Source organism: Crotalus tigris, unplaced genomic scaffold (assembly GCF_016545835.1).
Source record: "Crotalus tigris isolate CLP2741 ecotype Arizona unplaced genomic scaffold, ASM1654583v1 scf7180000024367.1024689, whole genome shotgun sequence".
NCBI classification, from domain to species: domain Eukaryota; kingdom Metazoa; phylum Chordata; class Lepidosauria; order Squamata; family Viperidae; genus Crotalus; species Crotalus tigris.
Window position 1 is genome coordinate 534435 of NW_024100536.1, and position 14515 is coordinate 548949.

The 14515-nt window shown below is 43.1% G+C and overlaps 1 protein-coding gene across 2 annotated transcripts in view; it reads left to right on the plus strand.

Moving 5' to 3' along the window:
* PFAS (phosphoribosylformylglycinamidine synthase) overlaps window positions 1-14515 on the plus strand; it is a 43280-nt gene that overhangs the window by 17696 nt on the left and 11069 nt on the right. For both annotated transcript variants that reach the window (XM_039327798.1, XM_039327800.1), the window contains exons 12-23: window positions 1742-1815; window positions 3161-3317; window positions 5061-5122; window positions 5698-5859; window positions 7290-7415; window positions 8937-9068; window positions 9750-9980; window positions 11230-11410; window positions 11548-11631; window positions 12655-12810; window positions 14010-14129; window positions 14241-14386. In XM_039327798.1, coding sequence (XP_039183732.1) covers window positions 1742-1815; window positions 3161-3317; window positions 5061-5122; window positions 5698-5859; window positions 7290-7415; window positions 8937-9068; window positions 9750-9980; window positions 11230-11410; window positions 11548-11631; window positions 12655-12810; window positions 14010-14129; window positions 14241-14386 — 1631 coding nt within the window. The remainder of the gene's footprint in view (window positions 1-1741; window positions 1816-3160; window positions 3318-5060; window positions 5123-5697; window positions 5860-7289; window positions 7416-8936; window positions 9069-9749; window positions 9981-11229; window positions 11411-11547; window positions 11632-12654; window positions 12811-14009; window positions 14130-14240; window positions 14387-14515) is intronic.

Below are 14515 nucleotides of genomic sequence, written 5' to 3' on the forward strand. Positions count from 1 at the left end.
TTCAGGCACGTGGCCACCAATTCATATTTATGACGGTTGCAGTGTCCTGGGTTACGTGATTCCCCCTTTGCAACCTCCTGACAAGCAAAGTCAATGGGGAAGCCAGATGCACTTAACCACGGCATTGCTAACTTAATAACTGCGGTGATTCATTTAACAACTGTGGCAAGAAAAGTGATACAGTGGGGCAAACCTCACTTAACAAGTGTTTTCCTTAGCAACAGAAATTTGGGGCTCAATTGTGCTCGTAAGTCAAGGACTCCCTATTCCAGCTAGTGTCAGAAATTCACTCTGTGTCTATGGAGATTCTCAGCTGTCCAGGTCCTGGTTGTCTCAAAGGTGCTTATTTCAGGAGGCAACTGGACTTTTCTTGTTTTTCTTTGAAGATGTTTCGCTTCTCATCCTAGAAGCTTCTTCGGCTCTGGCTGGATGGTGGGGAATGGAAGGATTTATACTCCTTGCAGACAGCTGGTCATTTGCATTCTTTTAGAGCAGACATGTCAAACACAAGGCCCGGGGCCCAGATGCGGCCTGCGAAGTGGTTTCATGTGGCCCGCGAAGCCATCCTGGAAACAGTGAGGGAACGGCCCCCGTTGTCTTGGCCCTGGCCCAGGCCGGCTGGGAGCCAATGTATAATTTTGTGGTGGCCATCTATGCTGAAACGTATTCAGTCTTAGCTCCACAAGGCCGTCTAGAAACAGCGAGGGACCAGGCCCTGCCGCGTCGGCCCCGCCCCCTGGGTGCATGCTGGGGAGGTGTCACCCTTTGTGAGGAATGAAGGAATGCACCATCGCCTGCAAGTGGCCAGCCAATGGCCCTGGCCTACTTTATTTATTTATTTATTTATTTATTTATGAGACTTACATAGCGCTTTAAGTGCAAGCACTTTCTAAGCAGTGTACACCAGTAAGCAATGTATATATATATTTACATTGCCCCCAACAATCTGGGTCCTCATTTTACCTACCCCGGAAGGATGGAAGGCTGAGTCAACCTTGAGCCGGTGAGATTTGAACCGCTGACCTGCTGAACACAGTCAGCTAAAGTGGCCTGCAGTACTGCACTCTAATACTTCACATATCCGGCTTGATGGACTCCGGGGGAGGGGTTTCGGAAGGCAGTGGGGTGCTCTCCTCACAGCACCAAGAGGCTGAGCCCCCACAGGCACTCATGACGCGAACGATGTAGAGCTAGCCACGCCCACCCAATAGGCCGCACCCACCCTGGTCACACCCACCTGCCCCCCCCCAGGGCAACCGCAATGCTGATGCGGCCCTCAATGAAATTGAGCTTGACACCCCTGTTTTAGAGAGTCGTTGAGGCCACTTGGAGGTTTATTTGTGTCCTCAAGACCACCCGAGTGGTACTAATGGGTGTGGAGCCTTCTTGGCTGCGGGATGTTTTCTGCCCCGTGTGCCTTCGCTGTTGAAGACAGGCTGTTGGGGAGGAGTCCGCGTTGTCTGCCTCTCAAACTGAAGCGCAAATGGCTCCTGTCGTCTGCAGTGTTTTCTGGAAATCCGTTCATCCTCCCGCACCCTTCGAAGGGCGTTCGTCCCAAAGTGCACAGCTAAATGCCGATGGCGATTCTCAGTCATCCCGGTGGTGGTTGTCCGAAAAGCTGCTTTTTCAAGTGGCAATTGGTCTTCCTTGTTTTTCCTTTGAAGACTTTTCGCGTCTCCTCCACGAAGCAGCTCTGAGTTCGTTCCGTGGTTTAACCGCTGCTTTTCCTCTTCTTTTCCAGGGATGGATGTGGTGAAGGTTGGAGGCCCCGTCTACCGAATTGGTGTGGGTGGAGGAGCTGCGTCTTCCATCCAGGTAACACGAGAAGAGGACTTTTCTTCTAGATCAGTGGTTCTCAACCTTTTGAATGCCGCGACCCCCAACCGGTCGTAAGTCGAGGACTACTCAACCGGTCATAAGTCGAGGACTACTCAACTGGTGCAGCACCGTTTGCAGAATGGGACTTTTGGCGGGCTCAGCAGGGCAGAGACAGCCTGGACAATTCCTATTGGCTTTTGAAAGCCAATAGAATTAGACTTTATTCAAGAGAGTCTATTCTGTTTGGCTTTCAAAAGCCAATAGAATAAAAGGGAGTAGCACAGCTAAGGAAAAGGGGGGAAAAATGGCGGACTGTGTTGTTTGGCGACCCCCGTGAAATGGTCATTCGACCCCAAATGGGGTCCCGACCCACAGGTTGAGAACCACTGTTCTAGATGTCTCTCAGCAACTTTGGTTTAAGAAAGCAGAGCTAAGAAGAAGAGGCTAACCACCTTTCTTGTACTTCTGGACCGGGGGTGGGAAAGCTACAGGTAGCTCTCCTTTACAGCCCGGCCCGTTTAACGACCACTTGAAGTTATGACCTGTTTTTAAAAAAAGCTTGCTTTGTGAGCAATCTTCGCAACAGCAGTCCCCCAAAATCCTCTGGGCATTTGTAGACTTGGCTTCTGGCAAGCAGAGTCAGTGGTGAAGCCGCGCAGTAAAATCGCAAATTGCTGTGGTGTGACATCTCATTTAATGACCGTGGTGATTCATTTAATGACCTAAGGGGAAGTGATACCATAAGCCTGCTGTAGTCACATCACGACTCACGCAACAACTGCAGTGATTCCTCACTGAAGGGGAAGTGACTTTATAAGCCTGTTGAGTTTGTGTGATTCTCACTTAGTGACAGTGGTGATTCATTTAATGACTAAAGGGGAAGTGATTTCACAAGCCCATCATGGTCACGGGTGGTCTGGCTTAACAACTGCAGTGATTAGCTTAAGCTCTGAAGGGGAAGTGATGTCATAAGCCTATTGAGATGATATGCTGCCTCATTTAGAACCACAGTGATTTACTTAATGACTGAAGGAAAAACGAATGTCCTAAGCCCATCACAGTTGCATATCTTGCTTATTGACTGCAGTGATTTGCTTAATGACTGAAGGGGAAGTGACATAATAAGCCTGTTGTGGTCATGTGATGTCTTACTTAGTAATTCATTTAACAATCGGAAGGGAAGTGCTACCATAAGCCTATTGCAGTCATATGATTTTCTGCTTAGTGACTGCAACCCTTATAGCAAGAGAGTTGCTAGACTGGACTGTGGTTGCTTAGTGATTGTGGTTGCGAAGCACTCTTCCCATTGTAGCCTGCCACAATCTCTCCCGTGCGCATTTAGGTGCAAGGTGACAATGCCAGTGAGCTGGATTTTGGGGCCGTGCAACGGGGTGATGCCGAGATGGAACAGAAGATGAACCGGGTGCTTCGGGGTTGCGTGGAGAGTGGAGAGAACAACCCCATCTGCAGTTTGCACGACCAGGGAGCTGGAGGCAACGGTGAGCGTGGGAGGAGAGAGGGCACTGGGCTGCGCAAGCTATCGCAAACCATGGGCTCGCTTAACGACGGCAGTATTTGCTTTACGACCGCCGCAAAAAAAGGTTGTAAAATCAGGTCCGGTCATTTGGTGATCCGCTTTGCAACCTTCATATCTTAGGGTTCAATTATGGTCATAACTCAAGGACTACCTGTAAGGACAAACCGCAGAATATTTTATTTTATTATATTTTATTATATTTTTTTATTTTATTTTATTTTACATTTTATTTTACTTTTTTATTTTTTATTTTATTTTATATTTTATTTTTTTATATTTTATTTTATATTTTATTTTTTTATATTTTATTTTATATTTTATTTTTTTATATTTTATTTTATATTTTATTTTATTTTGTTGTATTATTTTATATTTTATTTTGTTGTTTTATTTTATATTTTATTTTATTATTTTATTTTACTTTTTTATTTTTTATTATTTTATTTCATTTTATTTCATTATTTTATTTTATTGTATTATTTTATATTTTATTTTATTTTATTATTTTATATTTTATATTATTTTATTTTATTTTACATTTTATTTTACTTTTTAATTTTTTATTATTTTATTTCATTTTATTTCATTATTTTATTTTATTGTATTATTTTATATTTTATTTTATTTTATTATTTTATATTTTATATTATTTTATTTTAAATTTTATTTTATTTTTTATTTTATTATTTTATATTTTATATTATTATTATTATTATATATTATATTATATTTTATTTTTATTTTATTTCATTTCATTATTTTATTTTATTTTATTTTATTTTACATTTTATTTTATTTTTTTTATTATTTTATATTTTATATTGTTATTATTATTTATATATTATTTTATATTTTATTTTATTTATTTTTATTTTATTTCATTTCATTATTTTATTTTATTTATTTTTATTTTATTTCATTTCATTATTTTATTTTATTTTATTTTATTATTTTATTTTATTTTATTGACATTTTTTTGCTGCCCATCTCATGTCCAATGATTCTGGGTGGCTTACATCATAAAAGCATTAAAATCATCAGTTATAAAAGTTATTAAACTAAACAGCAGTGCCAGTGCAAACAGTAATGGCTTGGTTACCTGGACCTGATCGCAGCTTGTTTGGAAAGACAGAATTGGTACTGGACTATATTTCTCACCATTCGTTGCCAGCGCCCTAGCCACTGCAGCTGATGGGAGATGAAATATAAGATGATATGGAGAGCGCCAACTTAAGTTTCCAATCCTCCCTTGTGTGATTAAAATAAAAATGTCACACTCTCAGTGTCAAGCCAGGCCGATGTTCTTAGGGCCTAAGGTGAGGGGGAGATATGTGGCCCTCGACATTGTATTTAATACGCGATACGTACAGTCCAAAGAAACACATTTACAACCGAGTGAATGAAAAGTCATTGACAAGATATGCAAAATCTATTCTTCTGAGAAGCGCTGAATTGGCTGTTTTGGGGGGGGGGGCAATCTGATAGTTCCTCCTCTCTGAAGATTCACTTCTGTAAAACCTCTGGATCCATGATCCATTTCAGTTTTACAGGAGTTTTACATTCCTGGAACCCTAAATTTTGCGCATCCCTCATTGTGAATTCCTGGTCTCTACAAGAGATGCCTGGGAGAATTATAATAGCTGATCCCTCCAAGAATTTTGAGATGTTTCCGGAATGTTCTAAACAACTTTCTCTTTTCATTTAGGGAATGTCTTGAAGGAGCTGAGCGAGCCAGCAGGAGCAACTATCTATGCGAGCCGTTTCCAGGTGTGTCTTTGCTGAAGCCTTGCAGTGGTTGATCTACCTTGGCTCTTTTATGACTCGTGGACTTCAACTCCCAGAATTCCTGAGCAGCATGGCTCAGCTTGGAAACCTCTCCCTTTCCCCTCAGCATGGCTGACTCAGGAATTCTGGGAGTTGAAGTCCACGAGTCATAAAAGAGCCATGGTTGCCTACCCCTGATTTACCCTGATCCTCAATATATGTTATTTATTTATTTATTTATGAGACTTATATACCGCTTTAAGTGCAAGCACTCTCTAAGCGGTGTACACCAGTAAGCAATGTATACATATATTTACATTGCCCCCAACAATCTGGGTCCTCATTTTACCTACCCCGAAAGGATGGAAGGCTGAGTCAACCTTGAGCCGGTGAGATTTGAACCGCTGACCTGCTGAACATAGTCAGGTAAAGTGGCCTGCAGTACTGCACTCTAACTGCTGCGCCACCTCAGCTCATTATATTATAAATATTTCCACTCCAACCACAGCACTGAAGAAATGGGGTTTTTTTCCAAAATAAATCTCTCTCTCTCTCTCTTTCTCTCATTCGTTTCCTAGCTGGGAGATCCCACTTTGAGTGTTCTGGAAATCTGGGGGGCCGAGTACCAAGAATCGAACGCTCTCCTGCTTCAACCCCGCCGAGCTGATTTTCTGCAACGTCTGGCTTCCCGTGAAAGATGTCCCGTTGACTTTGTTGGCAAAATTATGGGCGACGGAAAGGTAGGAGAGAAATCGGCCTTGACGGTGGAGGAACATTAATCTACAGGTAGTTCTCGACTTACGACCTTAATTGAACCCCAGATTTGTGTGGCTAAGCGAGACATTTGCCAAGTGACGTTTCAGCCCATTTTATGACCTTTCCTGCCATAGTCGTTAAGCAAATCCTTGCAGTTGTTAAGTTAGTAACACGGTTGTTAAGTGAATCTGGCTTCCCCATTAATTTTACTTGTCAGAAAGTCACAAAAGCCGATTACAATGTTGGCTGGGGAATTCTGGGAATTGAAGTCCACAAGACTTAAATACTCTTTAAAAAAAGGTTAAAATCATGGCAGCTAGAACAAACTTTGTTTCAGTTGCCATGATTTTAACATTTTTTTTTTTTATACAAGAAGGCCTTGACTTACAATTGTTCATTTAGTGACTGTTCGAAGTTATAACTTCTAACCATTTTTCACTATTATGACCATTGCGGCATCCCCATGGTCACGTGATTTATATTTGGATGTTTGGCAACTGATTCACATTTATGACGGTTGCAGTGTCCCGGGGTCATATAATTCCCTTTTGCGACCTTCTGACAAGCAAAGTGAATGGGGAAAGGAGGTTCACTTAACAACCGTGTTTCTAATTTAACAACTGCAGTGATCTAGTTAACAAATTGGGCAAGAACAGTCGTAAAATGTGGTAAATGTCAACCTAGCCTCTGTCTCGTTTAGCAACATAGATTTTGGGCTCAGTTTTGGTCTTAAATTGAGGACTCCCTGTAGTTTTGGCCTGGATGATTGAGTTTTTCATTGATACACAAGACTGAAAATTGTCAAGTTTGGAGACCCTGGCTTAGTTTATTGGGGAATCCCATCTGTGGTGGCTTGTAAATCTTGCAGTATATTTCAGGGTCGTAAGAGGATCAAATCATGGATGGATTGTTCAATAAATCCTACTTAAGCAACTAAAGCTTGGCCTAGTGCAGGGGTAGGCAACCTTGGCTCTTTTATGACTCATGGACTTCAATTCCCAGAATTTCTGAGCCAGCATGGGGAAACTATGGCCCCTTCATGACTCGTGGACTTCAGCTCCCAGAATTCCTGAGCCAGCCACGCTGAGGGGAAAGGGAGAGGTTTCCAAGCTGAGCCATGCTGGCTCAGGAATTCTGGGAGTTGAAGTCCACGAGTCATAAAGTTGCCAAGATTGAGGACCCCTTATATAGGGCAGGGGTGGGGAACCTTGGCTCTTTTATGACTGATGGACTTCAACTCCCAGAATTCCTGAGCCAGCCATGCTGAGGGGAAAGGGAGAGGTTTCCAAGCTGAGCCATGCTGGCTCAGGAATTCTGGGAGTTGAAGTCCACGAGTCATCAAAGAGCCAAGGTTGCCTACCGCTGGCCTAGTGTGTGAATCTGCTTTGAAGTTGTCTCTTCTTCTTCTTGATAGATTGTGCTGGTGGATGACACAAAATCTCCAGCAAGCACGGCAGAGGTGGAGAAAGGAGATACAGGAGAAAGAGACACACCTGTGAATTTGAACCTGGAATGGGTCCTTGGGAAGATGCCACGCAAGGTATGGAAGGGCATGAATGAACAAATAAACAACCCGACTAACATTCACCAAGGATGCTGTACACAGAGTTACACAATCCTACTTGAGGGCAAATTGTGAGCAAGTTCAGGAATTTCTTAAATTTGGAGAAGTATTCATAGTTATAGGTAGTCCTTGACTTAGGATCACAATTGAGCTCAGAATTTCTGTGGCTAAGCGAGACAGTTGTTAAGTGAGAGCTTTGCCCCATTTTACGACCTTTCTTGACACAACTGAATCACTACAGCTGTTAGGTTAGTAACATACATAACTTACAAGCATTCATTTAACAACCGTTTGAAGTTGAAGAAAGGGATTTATGTCCAGTCCTTGCATTTAATGACCATTGCAGAAACCCCCATGGTTTTGTGATTTTTTTCCCAGCCAGCTTCCAAGGAGTCAATGGGGAGGGGAGCTGGATTCACTTAATGACCACATGATTCACTTAATAACTGCAGTGATTTGCTTAACAACCGTGCCAAAAAACTTTCTGAAATCGGGCACAATTCACTTAGCTATCTTGCCTCGCAACGTAAATTCTGGTTGTGATTGTGGTCATAACTCGAGACTATCTGTATTTGTTGCTGCGTCCTTTAATTCAGGGAGACTGATCAGATTGTGACTCTCCAAATGTTGCAGAACATCTCTTCCCCTGCTCCTTCACCATCAGCCCTGCCTAAAATCTAATTGATTTTAGAAATGTTTTTAAAGAAAAAAAAATAATGTTTCAAAATGGATGTAAAAAAGTGGGTTCTGTTCCCCTTTAAGGTTAAGGAATCTGAAAGAATATAATGAATTTTGTTAACATAAACAAAGATAGTCTGTATTGATTGAGAAGTGTAAACAGAAATATATATTATTTCCCACAGCAAGGGGGGGGGGAAAAAAGCAGATAGTTAAATTGATTGCTTTATCCAAAGAAGAGAATCTACCTAATTTTGTTTCTAATTTGCAAATTGCTCTTGGATTTGGTGCTTGTGATGGAAAAAAAAAGGAACTTTGATTCTTTCCGGCGTATAAGACGATTTTCGCAAGCTTTAAAATTGGTGCCGAAGTCGGGGGTCGTCTTATATGCCGAGTCGTCTTATATGCCGGAAATAACGGTAGTTTCCGGTGTATAAGACGAATTTCTAGGCATGCAACTCGGTGGCGAAGACGGGGGTCGTCTTATATGACGGGTCGCCTTATATGCCGGAATATACGGTAGTTTTGCCGATTAGGTAGGTTTCTTATTATAGAAATGGCTAGTATATACTGCTATGTAAAAGTAAAAAATGGAGGCGGTAATCTTGTTATCTTCTACTGTTGTTGTTTTCTTTTTCCCCTTTTACCTCACAAGTTTTCTTCTTCCCTTTTTCCTTCCCCTAATTTCCCATTATTGTTTTATTTTCCTTTGATAGCCTGATAAACTAATAAAATTGGTAAACTTAAAAAAAACAAAGAAGAACAGAGCAGATATATCAACAATGTTAATAATATTATGTTTTTATTCCCCCCCCCAAGGAATTTGTTTTGAACCGCATAAACCGAGCCCTTCGCCCTCTGGATCTTCCTAAGGCTCTGAGCGTGCTGGACGCCCTTCAACTGGTCCTGAAGCTCCCAGCAGTGGCTAGTAAACGTTACCTAACAAATAAGGTAACTTTCTGGATCAGATTGGGCTTTCTTGGGTTGGGTTGCCTCTACAGACCCATCTGCGTAGCTTTAAGAGCTCTTCCTTTTTTTAAGATGCTTTTCCAAATTCCCAGGATAACCTATAGCAGCAGTTCTCAACCTTTTTAATGCCGCGACCCCCAACCGGTCGTAAGTCGAGGACTACTCAACCGGTCGTAAGTCGAGGACTACTCAACTGGTGCAGCACCGTTTGCAGAAGGGGACTTTTGGCGGGCTCAGCAGGGCAGAGACAGCCTGGACAATTCCTATTGGCTTTTGAAAGCCAATAGAATTAGACTCTATTCAAGAGAGTCTATTCTATTGGGTTTCAAAAGCCAATAGAATAAAAGGGAATAGCACAGCTAAGGAAAAGGGGGAAAAAATGGCGGACTGCGTTGTTTGGCGACCGCCGTGAAATGGTCGTTCGACCCCAAATGGGGTCCTGACCCACAGGTTGAGAACCACTGACCTATAGCCTTGAGATTTCCTTGTGGTCTCCAATCCACAGACCACCAACTCTATATCTGCTTAGTTTTTTTTTAAAAAAAATCACCCAGGAACCTGCTATGACACCTAGATGCAGAAATGATTTATATATTGATTTTTTTCTGCTGATGTAATCCCATCTCTTCCTCTTTTTTTCTGTTTCCTGTTTCCCTGCCATAGGTTGATCGTTCGGTGACAGGGCTGGTGGCCCAGCAACAATGCGTCGGTCCCCTCCACACACCCCTGGCGGATGTAGCCGTGGTGGCCCTTTCCCCCTTTGAAACAGTGGGAGGAGCCACTGCTCTAGGGGAACAGCCAATCAAAGGGCTTATAAATCCTTCAGCTGGCGCCCGATTGGCCGTGGGAGAAGCCCTCACCAATCTGGTGTTTGCTCGTGTCACCGATCTGAAGGTAAGCCCCGCCTTCTTCGGTCTTTGCAAATATGTGCCCATCCCCACCCCCTCTTGTGTTCCAGTTTGTCAGGGACTCAGGGAGGGGCCAAGAGAGGAAGTGACATCACATACAGCATGACATAATCTTATATGGCATCATGCAATGATGTCATTGTGACTTGTTCCAGATATCTATAGCTCCATTGATGTCAAATTGCTTAAGATAACCATGCTGGCTGATTAAGGGAAAGAAAAAAAAAATCCTTAAATTGAAAGAACTCAAATCCAGAACTGATCAATTTCTATATTTAGGATCCACCAAAATTTCACAGCACAATGGGAAGGTTTTTTCCGTTCTCCAGAAACCTTCCTTAGGATTAAAAAAACCCAGCTAAATACTTCAGTACTGATATATGTATTGTGGTTTAAAAAGGAAGACTGAAATAATTAGTTTATTCGGCGTGCTCCATTATGAGAAAAAGAAATGAGGCTTCTGGATTAAAAGAAAGGACTGAAGCTTTACTTCTGCAGTAATTATAATATAATGATTTTGATAATTGCACAGCAATATCCTAGTTGGGAGGTGCTATCGCCATACCATAATTTTTCATGGATGCCCAGTTATTAGCATTAAGTTTTTCCAGTTTGCAATAAGGAAGAGGTCTCTGATAAAGATAGGCAGACTCATTTACTATAGCACGGAGGAGTGAAACATATGTCTACAAGAGATAGATAATATTCAGAAGAGGCTTATAATAATCACTCTCAATAAAAGGAATTTTACGCTTTCTGGTCTAATTTAGTGAAGCAGAAAATGCTCTAAGTAAGGCATAAGAAAGCATCTCCTTGCTGGTGAGTAAAATGGCCACTTCCCATGGGTGCAAATATATTTTCACTTGTTTAGTATTTTCTCTCCTCTTTTTTCTCAATGCCGTGTTCTTCCCGGCTGTTCTCCTGGTTTGCAAATTCTCTTTTCCTTTGTGAGCCTCGGGTTAATCTCTGCACTGGAACCAACCAGACTTCAGGTTAATCTCTGCACCAGAGTCACTGGTACAACTAAGCAATTTGCGTATCTCAATGCAGACTGTCAAGTGCAAATATTATATTTTCCCCTTTTAGTGTTTTCTCTTCTCTTTTTTTTTCCTGAATGCCGTGTTCGTCCTGGCTGTTCTCCTGGTTTACAAATTCTCCTTTCCTTTGTGAGCCTCGGGTTATTCTCTGCACTGCAGTCATCGGTGCAATCAAGCAATTTGCTTGTCTCCATGCAGGATGTGAAGTGCAGCGGCAACTGGATGTGGCCAGCCAAGCTCCCGGGCGAGGGGGCAGCCCTGGCCGAAGCCTGCAGCGCCATGTGCTCCGTCATGGGAGAGTTGGGTGTGGCAGTGGATGGCGGGAAGGACTCGCTCAGCATGGCAGCCCGGGTTGGCACAGAAACGGTCAAGGCACCTGGTGAGGCCTGGGGCATCGTGAGCTAAGGATGGGCCCACAGCTCTCCATCTCTGGGTTTGTGGTTGTGGAGTTATTCAACTTCACAGGTTTTTTCTTCTCATTCTTTCTTTTCATGATTGTATTCTTTGTTGCGCCAGGAACGCTGGTCATCTCAGCTTATGCTGTCTGTCCTGATATCACAGCCACCGTCACCCCTGACCTCAAATGCCCTGATGGGAAAGGTAAGGGGAAGAGTATTGAGAATGTCAAACATTGAAAGTAATCAGTGTGATGAATAAAGAACTTTGATAGATACTTTGCTGTGATATTCTATCAGTTCTATTTGAAGACTTCCCTCCCTCCTTCCCTCCTCCCTCCCTCTCTCTTTCCTGATCCTTCCTTCCTCCTTCCTTCCTTCCTTCCTTCCTTCCTTCCTTCCTTCCTTCCTTCCTTCCTTCCTTCCTTCCTTCCTTCCTTCCTTCCTTCCTTCCTCCCTCCCTCCCTCCCTCTTTCTTTCTTTCTTTCTTTCTTTCCCTCCCTCCCTCCCTCCCTTCTTTCTTTCCCTCCCTCCCTCCCTCCCTCCCTCCCTCCCTCCTATAAATCCCAAAAAATTATAAATGATAATAGATGGGCTAAAATTTTTCAGATCTGTAATTTTAGGGGCTTTAGGGGACAAAAGGCTCCTTAAGATCTACCCAAACTAGGGGGAATTACAGATTTTTTTTTTAAACAGAGTTTTTCTTCCTTAAATCTTCCCACATCCTCTTCCATAAACATAGGTGTGGGAATTTCCACTCTGCTCCTCCTAGCGAGCTCTGGGGGATACAAATAGAACAGCTTGCAGGCTGTTCACTCATGTTGTTCACCCCTATCCAAGGATTCAGGATGAGAACCTGCAGAGCTAATTAAGAAAAAAAAAAGTTACTTCACAGTTGGGGCATTGACGTGGATCCCCTGGCGCATAAATGTATAGAGCAGTCTTTTTCAACCTCTGCAACTTTAAGGTGTATGGACTTCAACTCCCAGAATTCTTCAGCCAACCTGCTGGCTGGGGAATTCTGGGAGTTGAAGTCCACACATCCTGAAATTACTGAGGTTGAGAAACACTGGTGTAGAGAGAAGATAAAACAGAGAATGTTTTACTTTTATTTATGTATGTATTTATTAGACTTGTATGCCACCCATTTTGCCTAGAGGTGACTCTGGGCCACTTCACAAATGTTGCTGTTTCACAAATGTCTTCCTCTCCCTTTGGCGTTTTGTAGGGGCCTTGCTTCACGTGGCTGTGAGCCCTGACAAGCATCGTCTCGGGGGTAGCGCACTGGCCCAGTGCTTGTCCCAACTGGGAGACGTTTCGCCAGACTTGGATGACCCTGCCACCCTTGTTTCCTGTTTCCAAGTTACTCAGGATCTGTTACGAGGTCGGCATCCTTCTCTGCTCTTTCTAACCTTCTGTTTTTGTAACATCCTGCTGGACAAAGAGGTCTCCGCCTTCGGGGGCATATAAAGACACTTCATCATGAAGACGTTTCCTTGGGTCTTCCCCATTCTGTGCAAGAGACAAGTTAGCCTATTATAAGCTGGGTAAATGGGATACATTTACATATACCTGCGTGTTTTGGATACTTGATTTTGTCTTTGTTAGGGGCAAAGAGTAAGAAGATGTGAAGGGCATTGCATTTGACCTTTCAGTTCTTCCATTGGCTTTGTTCACGCAGATCCATATGGTCTAGAACAGTGTTTCTCAACCTTGACAATTTTAAGGCATGTGGACTTCAACTCCCAGAATTCCACAGCCAGCAATGCTGGCTGTGGAATTCTGAGAGTTGAAGTCCACATGCCTTAAAATTGTCAAGGTTGAGAAACACTGGTCTAGAACAGCAGTCCCCAAACTTTTGGGCATCAGGGACCGGTTTTGTGGAGAGAGTTTTTTTCGTGGACTGGAGGGGGTATGGTTTCGTGTGCTGCCTGCATCCCGCAGATGGAGCTTTGCTTGTTTGTGTGGCCTGGTTTCTGGCATGCCGTGGATCAATGACGGTCCACAGACCGGAGATTGGGGACCCCTGGTCTAGAAACATCATTCTTAAAAATGAAAATAAAACCTGCAGCTCCAAGAATGGTGGATATGGCTGCCTCAATAATGGAACTATGGGATAACCACATCCAGGACAAGGTTTTTGCCCTACAACAGAATAACAGAGCTAGAACGGACCTTGGAGGTCATCTAGTCCAACTCCCTGCTCAAGCAGGAAACCCTATACCATTTCAGAAAAATGGCTGTCCAATCTTTTCTTTAAAACCTCCAATGTTGGAGCATTCACAACTTCTGGAGGCAAGTTGTTCCACTGATCAATTGTTCTAAGTGTCAGGAAATTTCTCCTTAATTCTAGGTTGCTTCTCTCCTTGGTTAGTTTTCATCCGTTGCTTCTTGTCCTGCCTTCAAGTGCTTTGGAGAATAGCTTGACCCCCTCTTCTTTGTGGCAGCCCCTGAGATATTAGAACATTACTATCATGTCCACCCTATTCCTGCCTCCCTTTGATTCCCTTCTTTAAGTGAATTGTATTCCACTGTAATCAAAAAATGTCCCATCAAGATTTTGGATGTTCTTTCCTCCCACAGATTCTCTTCTCTCCTCTGGGCATGATGTGAGCGATGGGGGTCTCCTGACTTGTTTGTTGGAGATGGCCATTGCTGGGAATTGTGGTGCCCACATTGAACTTGGGGCACCAGGGGTCCAGGGTGAGTAAACTGAGACAACAGTTAAAGCAGTGGGTGTACACGGACGAAGAGGTTTGTGGACAGGACAAATAGTGTTTCCCATTATATTTTTGCTTTTCTTCTTTATCTTAGCTTTGGATGTGCTTTTCGCGGAGGAACTCGGATTGGTGTTGGAAGTGCCCCGGGCTGCGGCAGCTGATGTCTGTGGCCGGTACCGGGAAGCGGGTGTGCGCTGTGTGCCTCTTGGCTACTCCGGTCCTCGTGGTCCAAATGCTATGGTAAATGCAGAGATGATTACATAGAAAAAAGGCCTGGGAGTTATGGTATTAAAGAAGGGAAGATCGCTATCAGAGATGGAATAGACCAGAAGAGCATGCTGGCTAGTATCTATGAAGTTCCAGATCCCC